At 39.0% G+C, this 13882-nt stretch overlaps 1 protein-coding gene across 1 annotated transcript in view; it reads left to right on the plus strand.

Annotated features, from left to right (window-relative positions):
* The window catches only part of LOC144251531 (phosphatidylinositol 5-phosphate 4-kinase type-2 alpha-like), a gene marked incomplete at its 3' end in the record, with an annotated part of 128637 nt that overhangs the window by 105141 nt on the left and 9614 nt on the right, over positions 1 to 13882 (plus strand). Inside the window, exon 4 of the mRNA XM_077794395.1 lies at positions 3081 to 3191. Coding sequence (XP_077650521.1) covers positions 3081 to 3191 — 111 coding nt within the window. The remainder of the gene's footprint in view (positions 1 to 3080; positions 3192 to 13882) is intronic.

The raw sequence follows: 13882 nt of genomic DNA on the forward strand, positions 1-13882 counted from the left end.
AGAACAGCATACTACAGGGACACAGCCACATCAATGTTTATAGCAGCACAATTCACATATCTAAATTGTGGAACCAACCTAGATACCCTTCCTGTAGATGAGTGGATAAAGAAAATGTGGTATATATAGAATATATATACCACAATAGAATATTACTCAGCATTAAGAGACAATAAAATCATAGTATTTTCAGGTAAATGGATGGAGCTGGAAAACATAATGCTAAGTAAAGTAAGCCAATCCCAAAAAAACAAATGCTGAATGTTTTCTCTGATATAAGGATGCTGATTCATATTGGAGATGTAGGGGAAGCATGGGAGGAATAGACGAACTTTAGGTAAAGAGGGTAGTAGGAGGGAGGGGGAATGGGGGTAGGAAAGATGATGCAATGAGATGGACATTATGTCCCTAAGTACATGTATGAAAACACAAGTGGTGTGACTCTTCTTTGTGTACAACCAGAGACATGAAAAAATGTGTTCATATGTGTGCTATGAATTAAATTGCATTCTGCTGTCATATATAACGAATTAGAATAAATAAAATTTTTAAAAAGGATTAAGACATAGCCAGTATCCTAATGCAAAGTCTGAAATAATTGATTATAACTTTGTCTTTGAAATTGAAAGCAAAAAATTTGGGAGGAGTCAACATTATTAAATGTTTACTTAATGAATACAGTGAATGTCATGAATTTATAAAGTTCCTCATTTTAACCAAACCAGAGTTGGAGAGAATATAATGGGAAAGGCATTAATACAGATAAGTGTCATTATAACGCCTGGAATACACTACACTCTGCTCCTTATGTGCCAGATGAGACACTATCACAATTCAGTAGACCCTTGTATCTCACATGTGGTCCATAGACCACCACAATCAGCATTGTCAACTTCTTAAAATGCCCCACCCCAACCTCTCAGATCAGAATCTGCATTTTAGTGTGGTCCCAGATGATTCAGTTGCTCATTGAACTTTATTGAAAAGCACTAGTGATACTGATTTCCATTTTATTCTCCCCGCTTGACCCATGAGAGAACGTTTTACTTTCTTATCTAAGATGTACAAAAAGATGAGCTATAAGACAGGTGCTGCAGTAATTCCATCTTGGCTAAATACAGTTATCCCTTACTATTCCCCACCCCCCTAAAAAATTATTTTACATGAATTATCAGTTTTACAAAGTTTATGGTCTGTTCCACCTGGCTTTCATGAAAGTTGATCATTCCAGCTTTTATTTTATGCCTGAAGATAATTTGAAGTCTTACAATTCCTGAAGTTCTTGTTTTATTTGCAATAGATGCCCCTTTGCAAATTGGTGTTTTGGATGAGAAAGTAAAACAATTAAAAAAGAGCAACAATTGGAGAGGTTTGGGGAAACTCACACTTAAATCTCCAAAAGAGGATATTCACTTTGATTTTCTTCCTTGTTATTGTAAGTAGGAAATACAAAGGGAAAATTTTTAAGACCAAAAATAATGTTCATGTGAGTATAGTCATTTTCATCCTGAAAACCCCTTTCCTCATTCTCAATGAATTTCAGTAATCTTAGGAATGATTTAACATTCTCAAATCCTGCTGGTTAAAGTCATTGGGAGTTACACTGATTTTTTTTTTCATCTTAAGTTTTCTAATGAGCTAAGGAAAGCAGATTTGGTTAATTGACATTCTCCGTTCTGTACTTTGGCAGGTGTATCTGCCTGCACTTGGATCTGAGGTGGGCTGTCTTAGAATGTAACAGACTGCTGTGGCAGTGCCAGGACACATCCCAAGGACTGAGAATGAGCTCATGAGAATTGAGAGTGCCCCCTTCAATCCTAGGGCCTCCATGAGCTTCTGGGCCACTGTAATTTGATTCTCCCTTAGATAGCTGGACACTGCTGGATTTCATTTAGAAAGGATAAGGAGTCTTGAATATACAAGATAGCAAGGAACACTTTCATTGAAATCTATAGGGCAGAGATGCTTCCTTCCTTTCAAGGGTGTGATGTTCCCTGAATTAGACAACGTTGCTTCACTGGCCTTTGAATGCCCACTTTTAGAGAAGAAGTTGCCTTTGAATCCCACACGTAGTTCAATGAGGCCCAGCACAAGAGCACAGTTAGCAGCAATGAAGGATAGACTTCCTCAAGTGCCAGAGTTTGCTACTTCCACTAATCTAATGACCAGTGTCAGAAAGATGGGGAAAGGTGGGGAAGCTCTGCAGAAGAGGAGGCACGAATGGAATTGCTTATGGGAGAAGAGGTAGATGTCCCTAGCTAGTGTCAACAGCACAAATGAGACACCATAATGAAATAATGCCAGGAGAGTCCTACTCAGAGGCCTTCCCTGTTTACCCTCCAGGGGATCAGTAGTGCTCAGAAACATCAGGAGAGGGGTGGGTAGAGGATGGACCCATCTGGAATCTTCTGAGAAGCTCTTATAGAATAAGAGGTTCCTTCCTCCTTTATAGGCAGCATAGTTTACTAGTTGAGAACTTGATCTCTGAGCCAGCCATACCAGAACTGGAATTCTAGCTCTTTCCTTATTAGCTGTGTGACCTTTGCCCTGTTATTAAACCTCTCTTGTCCCATTTCCTTACTTACCAAAGGATGGTGATAATGATACCCCTGCAAATGAATCTTATCAGAATGAGAAGTGCCCTGTGCAAAATGCTGGTACACACTCGTCATGTAAGGGAAAGCTTGGTGGCTGTGAAATTTTCTTTCATAACTGGAACCTAATCTTATCCAGAAGAAAAATTTGAGCTCATGTCTAATTCTGAAAAGAACAGCAAGGTGAATAAAGTAACTGTGACCTTAATTCTAGATATCAGCCTGCTCTGAGAATATTGGAATCATAGTACTTGCCCAAGCTGTTTCCATTTCATTTGAAAGTTTCATTTGCAGTTTGAGTTACCGTGAATATAAAATAGTGTCAGCCTCCTTGTCAACTTTTTCCAAGCACAAATGTTGCTATCACAACAAATTACTTGGGTATCAGAAATCCCCACCTCTAACCAATTTTCTTCCCTCTCCCCCCTTACCCTAACCGGGAAGAATTCCTTGACCAGAAGTGCACCCCTTCCTAATGATTCCCAGGCACGCAGCGGGGCTCGTTTTCACACTTCCTATGACAAAAGATATGTCATCAAGACCATTACCAGTGAAGATGTGGCCGAGATGCACAACATCCTGAAGAAATACCACCAGGTAATTTTTCTTTATTTGTATTTTTTTGTTGTTGTTTTGTTTTCTTTTTTCTTTCTTTTTTTTTAAAGAGAGAGAGAATTTTTTTTTAATATTTATTTTTTAGTTTTCGGCGGACACAACATCTTTGTTTGTATGTGGTGCTGAGGATCGAACCCGGGCCGCACGCATGCCAGGCAAGCGCGCTACCGCTTGAGCCACATCCCCAGCTCTCTTTATCTGTATTTGAATCTCTGAGAAGGTTAACATCCATGACCAAGTGTCATCAAGGCCAAAGGTCTCAATATGTAGTTAGGAAATGATGAGACATGTTTGACTTAAAAATCTCCTGTCACCCATTGTTCTAAAGGGAATGTGGCCAGATTCCTGACAGTTTACGTTTAAGACTGCGTATGTTATAGAGGTTATTATGTATATAATGCTTTTCCTAAATACCTTCTGTATGATCACTTCAGTGATCACCACTGGTCTTGAAATCATTCTGCTTAAGATTTGGAAACTTTCCAGAAGATTTTACCTGTGACAGAAGTTAAATGTTGACTTCAGAGTTTTTAATCCACCTACATCTCCAAGTCTCATCTTGCTCCCACTTTTCCTTCCTGTCAGAGTTCTAGAAAAATGCACCGAATAGCCCCATTCTACTGTGGAGGAAATTCTCCAATTGTAGGTGTATTGGTTTACGTCTTGTCCCTTTTCATTCCTAAGCATTATCCCTTTGTAATTGCCCTTCAGATTGAAACTACCAGACCGTTTTGGGTTCAGATCTCAGCCCTATCACTTACTAACTGATTTCTGGACTTTGAGACTGAGTTTCTTCATTTATACAATAAGGATATTAACACCTAACTGCAGAGTCCTGAAAAGTAAATGGGAAGTATATACCAAGTACTTAGCACAGTATCTGTCACACAGTAGGAGCTGAGCATATGGTGGATGTGGTGGCAGCCACACTGTTACCAAGATAATGTCTATTGTATAACAATAAGTCATCTTGAAAAATTGTGGTCTTATGGCATGAATATGACCATTGCTGCAACATTATAGGAATCATCCTTAGATGATTAGAACTGGTATTTGAAACACACAGAACACACACGCGCGCGCACACACACACACACACACACACACACACACACACCGTCTGACCTAGTTGTCTCCTTTGTCTGAAATAACAAAACACCATAAACTGGGTGGACTAAACAGTTCTGGAGGCTGGAAACTTGAGATAAGGGTTCCTGCATAGTCAGGTTCTGGCAAGGCCCTCTTCCTGGCATGTAGATGACTGCCTTCTTTTGGTATCCTCACATGGGAGGAAGAACAGAAAGCAAAAGCTCCCTGCTACCTTCTCCAATGAGGGCACTAATTCCATCACAAGGACTCCACCTTCGTAACCTAATTACCTCTCAATGGTGATTTGGGTTTCAACATAATGAATTTGGGAGGATACAAATATTCAGTCTATAGCAGAGTCCAAATTCTCCTCAGAGATAAAGATTGTCTTTCATAGAGAATATTCAAAATAAAGTGCTTCAAGCCCTGCCTGCATTAGGATAATGCTCAAAGACTTTAAACCATCACAATTATTAAGTATCAGCTTCTCAGAATATCTACTTTGAAGGCAGCACTTATTTGTATTTGTGTCTGTTTAAAAGTATTACTTTGGGTCATGCTTCATGTTCACATACTACACATTATTTCTTGGCAGTGCTATTCTTCCAGTCTTTGCAAATGTGATCAGTGGCATTTTGCTTGCGCTGAAGTCTATAACAATCTTTGAACGACGTTCTGTTTCTGTAAACTTGGTACCGCCTCTGATTTATTTTCTTAAAAGCATTAGTCAGTCTCTAAATTCATTTAACATCTCACATGTCTTTTATAGCATCTATTGCCTTTAAAATTTGTTCTGCCAGGCTCAGGCTATTGCCTGTGACAAAGGGAATTTAAAGTGCTCAGAGAGTACCTACCAGAGGGAAGACACCAAGGCACTGGCTTCTGAATGAATTAAATTGCAGGTTGCTGCTTTTAACTCTTCACCTGTTCATTTTTCATATTCGGGTTCCCCGCTCTTGAATTTGATGCATACTCACACATTCTTTTTACACTTCCTTTCAGTTGGCTCACAACATTCAAAGCAAAGAAATATCTCATGACTCATGAAAACATATTATTCTGACAAGTGGCTGTGACACCATTCTAATAAAATGTGACACACAATTCAGGTAGCCACTTCTTGATGACAACTTTTGAGTTCACAGTCTTTTGATGTTACAGAAATCACAGTTTGAAATGTTTTCTCTGGGGTACTTACTATGACCTAACACTACAGATTAGACATACCCCCAGTGTCACAAAACACATTGGGACCAGTCTGTTGGCACACTGCAGGAGCTATAAAGTGCTAAAGATTTCTTTTTGTACCACTTCTACAAAATTGTTATTTTGGGTATTTTTTTTTACTCAGAAAAGTTCATTTAGCCCATATCTATTTTTTGCCTTCTTAAAAATAGAATATTTTAAATATTATTGAAAGGGTCATGATGATTGAGAATGATTATTGTTATACAATTTACTTAAAGGACAATAAGTTGAAATCAGGAGACAATAGATCCTACCTTGTTATGAACCTGTTGTGTCAGCAATCTCTGAACTGAGTTTTCCTGTCTATATTTCATTCCTTTACCTATTTTATTCAGGTATTTACTCCAGAAAAGATGTGAAGTAGCCTTCAAGAAAGTTTGAAATACAAGATAGAATAAATGGGGGAGAAAAGGGAAAATAGAATGCAGGAAGGAACAAGTTGGAGCCTGGAAGAGTCTTAGTAGCATGTCTGCTACTCTGAGGGCCACTAATTTGAGCCAAGCTTCCTAGCAGCCAAAGTAGAAAGAGCAACCTGAGTTAGCTGCACTCTTGCTAAGGAGAAATACAAGTATTTTTGATATAAAATCCAACAGGATTGTCTCCAGGGAGTTCCCCAGAGAAGACACAGGACATCCAATCCTATGAACAACATCCTTTCCACAAGCTGTGAAACACAAAAATGTTATAGATCTTTTTTAAAAAATAATCATCAGTCTGGGCTGCTAAAACCACAGTGACATGTCATTTCTATTTAGTGAACACAGCTCTGCAGAGAGGCGGGGAAACAATGCTCACTGGCCACCTGACCCTCCATCAGACTGGCTTCCATGGAATATTCTTCAATTGCCCTTCTCAAAACCACTTCCAGGCAAGGTGTTGATAAATAGTGCATGGTGGGAAGCTCAGTCTACATGCCCTTATGTGATTCCGTGTGCCCAAACACAGGCCTCCCATCTGGAGTCCTCGGAGGTCCTCTCAAGCTTTGTCATTCTCTCATTCTGTTCTGAGATGCTCAGAGACATTTGAGGTGTAACTATTAGACCTTTATTCTTACTTAAAGTAGGTCTAAACTGCTTCTGTCCTGTGCTTCAGTGGTGACTGTCAATTCTTCTGTTTCAAAATTTTTGCTTTTTGTTACTTTTACTTTATAATTAGCTGTGCTTCTCAGGTCTCAGCATCCTCAGCCATGTGTTCCCCACAGAGTCTAGAGGGCTGCCCCAGGACATGCCCCAGCAAGCAATTAAGTCTGTTCAAATTGTATAGCAATAGAGGAGATGGGCTCTGGAGAGGGCCTCTCCTGTGGAGCATATTAGATGGACTTTCTGGTAGCTTTGGTTGCTCCATAGCCATTTCCTTGCCTTTTCTTTTCCTTTGTTGTTTTTTGTTTTAGTGAAATAACATTCACAGTTGCAGCTATATTCTGGAGGGTTAAAACTACCACAAAACTAACATCTGGAGAGGTTGCTTGTTATTCAACTAAATTCTTTTGGGATTAATTTTCTGACAAATAACCCTTACCACAGTGTGGTGTGGCAGGTAGTATGGAACAGAGACTGGGAAACATCACATCCCAGTTTTGCCCCGACCGATGATGCAACCTTGGGCAACCTTTTGGCTTCAGCTTCTTAGTCTAAAAATTTGGATCTTAGTACTCCTTTGTTTGGGTATTGTGCTTCTTAGGCTTATGGATTCGTACTTATGCTTAGAACTTCTTATTTATATAAGAAGTGCTATAGAATTGATTGAATAAGATAATTAAATGCCATTCTTGTTCCACTTCTTATATCCCAATGCTGAAATGATCCCAATGTCAGTCATTAACTCTTTCAATCCACTAGAGGGCCTGTTTCTGGCAGAGCCCAGCACTGATGTAGGTTTATGAAGATTTGAACTATAAGGAGTTAGGATTTTCTCGCAGGTTTCAGGCTCTTGCCCTATTCTTTATTTGATGCCCAAATTCTACCCTGATTCCACTCTGTGCTAAGAATGGACAGCATCATCTCTCAGACCACTGGTAAATTCATATTATGTATTGCACACTTCATAAATCTCTTTCATTTAATTCTTTCTTGAATTAGGAATATAATGTTTTGGTATAAATATCCTTTTTTTTCAAATTTCTGCTTGACTACAACAAACTCAGATCTTATACATGATGATTAACAACTAATTAGCTAAGCATATCAGAAGAACATTAAAAAAAATTAGTCAGGAATCTTATTTCTCCTAAGTTGACTGATTTCCCCCCACCCCCGCCACACACACACACCTGAACTATTGGCCATCATATAGCTTCAGCTTAAATTAAAATTAAAAGGTAATGATGTTCTGGCCTTTTAGCTAAAATCTAGTATAAAATTTAGTGACACTGTCAATAAAATTTTAGAACTTTTACAGGACTTACAGTATAACTTTTGGAAAGTTACAAGGTAGTGTGATCAAGGAAGAACTTACAAAAATAGCATTAAAAATAATTATTTTAAGCTTCTGAAATGTAGGGTTTAAACAAGAATGGGAAGTTATGATCCACGTATGTATGATATGTCAAAGTACATTCTACTGTCATGTAATGCTAAAAAGAACAAATTTAAAAAAACTACAAAAAAACAAATATAGGGTTTAAATTTGTTTTTTATTTCAAAGTGACTGAATCAATAAATTGATGAAATTAATAAAACAAGTTCAAATCTGTCCTTAAGTTAGTGCCTTAACTTTCAGTAGAAGATTTTAGTGTGAACATAACTTCCTTAGAGCACCTTTGTTTATCCTTCCCTGGGGGACAGTGGCATTGGTATTATTATTTGAAGGATGAGGCATAAGTAGAATAAAACTGAGACACTAAAAGCAAAAGAATAAGGTGGGTGGTTCCGAACGAGAAAAGGTAATGGGTTACATTAGTGCTTCTCAGGCTTTGACTGTGACAGACCTGAGAATCCTGTGGAAATGCAAGTTCTGACTCACTGCCCCAGGACAGGTCAGTACCTGCGATTTGAAACAGAACCTTCTGAGCTCTCTCCTGAGTCTGCCCTTGGACTTTCTTGTTTGTTTTTGTTTTTGTGTTTTGTTTTAGAGACAGATAACTTGCTATGTTGTCCAGGCTGGCCTCAAACTCCTATACGCAAGCAATCCTCCCACTTCAGTCTCCAAAATAACTGGGATTATAGATGTGCACCACCACTGCCCTGGTCTTTGTCTTTTCATTCACTCTCTGGAGGAATGGCCAGTTGGAATTTGAAAAGTACTTTAAGATTCTGCATCCTATAAGTACCAAAGCACTATGAGACCTGAGCTCCCACCAGACCTTCTGCTGCCAGAAAAAGCTGTGATACTTTTCTTGCTTTCTCCTGGAAACCTCAGGAAGGTGTTTGTCATCATGGAGTTTCTTCTGCTCTCAGAACATGTGTAGTCCTCTGGTCTCAGCATTCTCAGCCGTTTGGTCCCCCAGCATCTAGAGGGCTGCCCAGGACACTCCCCAGCAAGCTTTCCTATAACAGTTTTTCTCCAGTTTCTAGAAATTTCATAGTTCTTTTCTCTTTAAACATTATCTCTGTCCTGTATTTTCTTCTCCAATCTCTCTGGGAGCTATATATTTAATATTCTCACTGTGGCCCTGCAGTCTTTAATTTTAATTGTTCTTTTTACCATTTTCCATTCTGCTCACTTCTAGGCAAGTTTCTCTGCTGTATCATCCATTTCCTAAGCAGCAGAGTTTTGTATTTACATTGTTTTAATCTATTATCTCACCTGCCCGATGATTTTTTTTTTTATTTCAACAAGTATCTTTCTAATCCCAGAAGTATTCCTAGAAAATTTTTCCAAATCTGCCAGTTCATTACTGGGGATTTTTGTTTGTTTGTTTGTTTATTTGTTTGTTTTGTTTTAATATGCTTGTCTCTGAAACTGCATCTTAAAAAAAAAAAAAAAGTGCTGGGGATTAAACCCAGGGCCCACATGAGCTAAGCAAGAATTCTATCACCGAGCTCCGTCTCCAGCCATGATATTTCATCCTTTAAAACATTTTGTGCAAAACTGCTCAAAATCTGTTTCTGGTGGTCTTAACCTCTGCAACTCCTGGTTTCTGAAATTTGCTGGGTCTCATGTCTGCTGACGCTCATACAGTGACCTGCCAAACCATATGCACACCCAAACTTTAGGGGCAGCATTTGATCATGGATCAATGCCTATGCAAGGCAGAGGAAAGAAGTAAGATTGGGGAAAGGGAAAAGTCACAGTGCCATGATGTCCTGATGGAGCCTCAGCCATGCTGGTGGGCACTGTGGAGTGTGAGAGCCAGAAGGAGCTGCACCTGTGGGCCATCTACAGCTAGGTGGCAAGGCATCTCTATAGAGATCTAATTATCACTTCTCCCTGTACCATACTTGCTTTGCTGAGCTCATTGCTTATCCTCATCTCTGGAAGGCCTTGGAAGATCTCAGAGGCTGATTAAGGGGAGCTGTTTCCCCAGAGAGTTTTGTCTCTGCAGAGAAAGGTGCTCCCCATTCAGGACCCAACCAGCCCCCTTCACCCTCCTCACTGAGGATTTCTGTGATGGGTTCTATCCAGCACTTCCTGACTGCTGCCAGCTCTGCACCCCACACTATCTGGGGCCCTGAACTCTCCACCTGCTCTTGGGCACACCTGCTCCAATGTCCACCTCCTCCCCACCTTGGTCCCAGGCTATGTTACTCAGGACACAGCTCTGGAATATTTGAGGGCTGAGGGGACAGATCTAGAACCCTCCTGGCTTTGATAGCAGCTAAGCTTCCTGTTAGGCATTCCCCATTAGTTGTGATGCTCAAGCAGCCATTCTGCTTCTCAATTATAGTAAATTCCATCTGTGCTCATGATAAAGTACTTTGTGATATGTTTTATGAAGTTATTTCATTCTTGATGCTATTTATAGATCTTTATTGTAGCATGGAACAAATGGAATTAAGAGCAGCACTTGCATTTGCACATATTCTTTCTATCTTAGTGCTAAGAATCACTGTAAGCACCACAGAAGAATGTTTGTTCCTTTTAAGCCTGGTTTTTCTGAAGCTTAAGAAAAGCAGTAGAGTTTTGTATTTACATTTGCTTAAATGAAGTTATCTTTATGTTCTTCTTTGAATTCAGAACTATTCAAAGCCAGTATTCTTATCAGTATTTTATTAACTGATACTTATAGACCATGTCTCAAAACATACCAAAGCAGGAATTCAGTGAGTTTGGATTATTTATTTCTTTGGTCATTCTAAAACAAAGCAATCAGATTGGCTTGAGTCCTTCCTCCCCCGCCGCCACCCCCACCCGCCTCCTCCCTCCCCCTGCCTTCCTTTCTTTCTCCTTTCTCCTATCTTCACCTCACTCTTTCTCTCTGATGTTGGGGTGGCCTGTAAACATAGCCAGAGGCACAATAAGGATTACAGATAATTTAACCTTTCAAAAACATTAAGTGAAACAAGACTTTACATTGAAGTATTAATTTGAAGCTATATTAAATTGTCACTTCAAGCCTCTAAAAAAAAAATGAGTGAAACGTGATAATAACAGCAATTTCCGAAAGCCAGAGCCCAGGTTCACACTATCACACGGAGATATAAATATTTATCTGTTGGAGCACATCACTTAGAACCCTCTCTGCTGAAGCCTTCAGTCAGCTGTGAATCTTTTAATGGCATTTCATTTTGCATGAGAAGAGCAACAAATCAGGGATTCATAATACTTGTTATTCTCAGTGACTGCCTAAGAGCAAAGAGAACTGAGATCTTGTGGCTGTTAACATTTTATGTTTTTGAAAGTCTGCTTCCATGATGTCAATTTATCAGTGCATCACAGTTGTAACAAGCCCACAGTTATACCAGAAAAAGTTCTAAGGAAACCAAGGAAGAAAGAAATTTTGCCTCTATTGATGATACCATGTCATCACTTATAAATGCATTTTTTAAAAGAAGACAGAAAACAGTAATAGCTGTTAATGTTGAAACCAGCATTTACAGACCAAACATAACCAGCAAATGTAAGTTTCTAAGAACACTCTTAGAAAAAAACAGAAGCCCCTGCATGATAAATAACTGAAAGAGGTGACATGACGTGCCCTGCTATGAAAATAAAAGGGTGAACAATGCATAATTAAAAACAATTTTTAAAATGCAAACATAGCTAATGCAACGAATTTAATGTGGAAAATATGGAAGCTGACCCCAAAAACAATTGTGATTGATTGATTGATTTTACTGCATATAAAGAGTATAATAAGAATAGACGATAATCAAGTTCACTTTTTAAAATTTGGAACTAAATATTCAGCATCTATTCAGAGGAAAGCTTAGTGTTATTGTTGCATTATAAGCATCTGAAAGTCACTGCTACAGGCCAGATGCGGTGGCTCACGCCTGTAATCCCAACAATTTGGGAGGTTTAGGCAAGGAGGACCGAAAGTTCCAAGTCAGCCTCAACAACTTAGTGAAGCTCTAAGCAATTTAGTGAGACCCTGCCTCAAAATAAAAAAGTAAAAGGGGCTGGGGGTGTGGCTCAGTGGTTAAGTGCCCCTGGGTTCAATCCCTGGTACAAAAAAAAAAAAAAAGTTTGAAAGTTATCACTACAGATTCCAGAAAGGGGCTTCTTTGATGTTGGAAAAGAACTTTGCTATAAGAGACCTGGGGAGCATTGTACCACAGAAAGCAATGTGTGGGGTGGAGAAAATCCGGATCTGAGGAGCCACTGACAGGAGCGCTCTTGAATATTACACAGATGTGCCTGTCCTTTCCCTGGAGAATAATCTCTAGTCTAATGTGTGCTCCTAATTTCAGGCCACACATGTGATACAATGGCCAGTGTTGCTAAATGTTGGTCCAACAGGGGCCTAATCTCCTTTGATGGTACCTGTTGAGCCTATAAATTGAAACGTTGGTACAACAGGTAGCAAACCCCATTTTGATTATGCCTTTTTGCCAGTGGAGAAGGAGTACCTGGTAGCTACAAGAAGACAGTGGTTGAACATGGAAGAAATATTTGTACTTTTCTTAAAAAGTAATCTTGAGGATTAAATAGTTACTTTTCCATTCTTACAATATAGAAATTAATCTTGCAGAAGGGAGAAAGCAGCCATCCTTAGATTGTCTTGTAATTGAATCAGTAACGTTAAAAGGAAGTGGATAGATGCTGAGAATATTTTTAACTTATGAAAAATGCTCATGCTAAATAATAGATTATTAAAAGCATAACATTATGGTGCTCCCAGTGCAGCCTTATTATTTTTGAAGCACTTATTATCAAGTTATTTTGTTAATTTGTTTGTGATGTTTAAGTTCTTAAAGGGAACAGTCTCAGTTGTGAGCCTAAAAGTATCAGAAGGTAGAAATAATGTTTTTATGTTTCTTGTCTATGTACAAAATATTACCTTACTTGATACACAGATACATCAACATATGCAACATTATTCATTTTTGGAAGGTATTTTATGGAGATTCCTTAAAACTTAGAGTTTGCATCATGCATTTAAAATAAAACCATTTCTCAGAGATCATTTTAGGATCCCATCTGGTGCTCCTGGAAGTCTCCCTCCCTCCCTTCCTGCCTGCCTTCCTTCTTCCTTCCCAACTCCATTACCCCCTAGACCCCCAGGTCTTGCTCACGTTATTCTTCTTTTTCCTGCTTAAGCCATCCGCAGTCCCTGTGTCCCTCTCTTCCTGTTCTTAAGAGAGGGGCATCTTAAAAACAGCATGTTTCTCCCCTGTTCAAATGGAGGACCCCCTAAGTACCACATCTAAGCAGTATTAAAACAGAAGACCCCTTCTCCTCTGCAGGGGTGAAAATAGGAAGGAATCAAGGGCAGGGAGCAGACAGTCTTGGATTGCTGTGATCCTGCAGTTTAAAGAGGTCATTATTTATCAGTTTTATAAGTTCACACATTCTTGGGGAAGTTGGAACAATTTTAAGTGTGGATTCTATAGAAACCATTGAGCATTATTCTTTGGTCTTATTTAGCAATAAATTGTATCAGAAATTCTATGATTCATCTCTCCCTCCTTCCCTTAAAGTTGTATTCCTCATGTGTGGCTTTATGGTACAGAGCGTGCTGAAACACCCAGCAGTGCAGTTTCTCCAGAGAGTAAAAGCTCTAGAACATCCGCATTCCCTTCCAAGTTTACCCCTAGGTTAACCATGCAACAGTGTTTTTTATAAGATTAACATCCTTAAAGAATTATTTTGTGATACCTTCTTTTTCTCCTTTTATGATTGCCATATGCCTTTAACTACCCCCATCCCCCACATTTTTCTCATATCATATTCTTCATTTATCATAGCCATCATGCATCATGATAAAAACTCCTGGACTTGTCTTTCATCACAAA

This window comes from Urocitellus parryii, assembly GCF_045843805.1.
Source record: "Urocitellus parryii isolate mUroPar1 chromosome 9 unlocalized genomic scaffold, mUroPar1.hap1 SUPER_9_unloc_3, whole genome shotgun sequence".
NCBI classification, from domain to species: domain Eukaryota; kingdom Metazoa; phylum Chordata; class Mammalia; order Rodentia; family Sciuridae; genus Urocitellus; species Urocitellus parryii.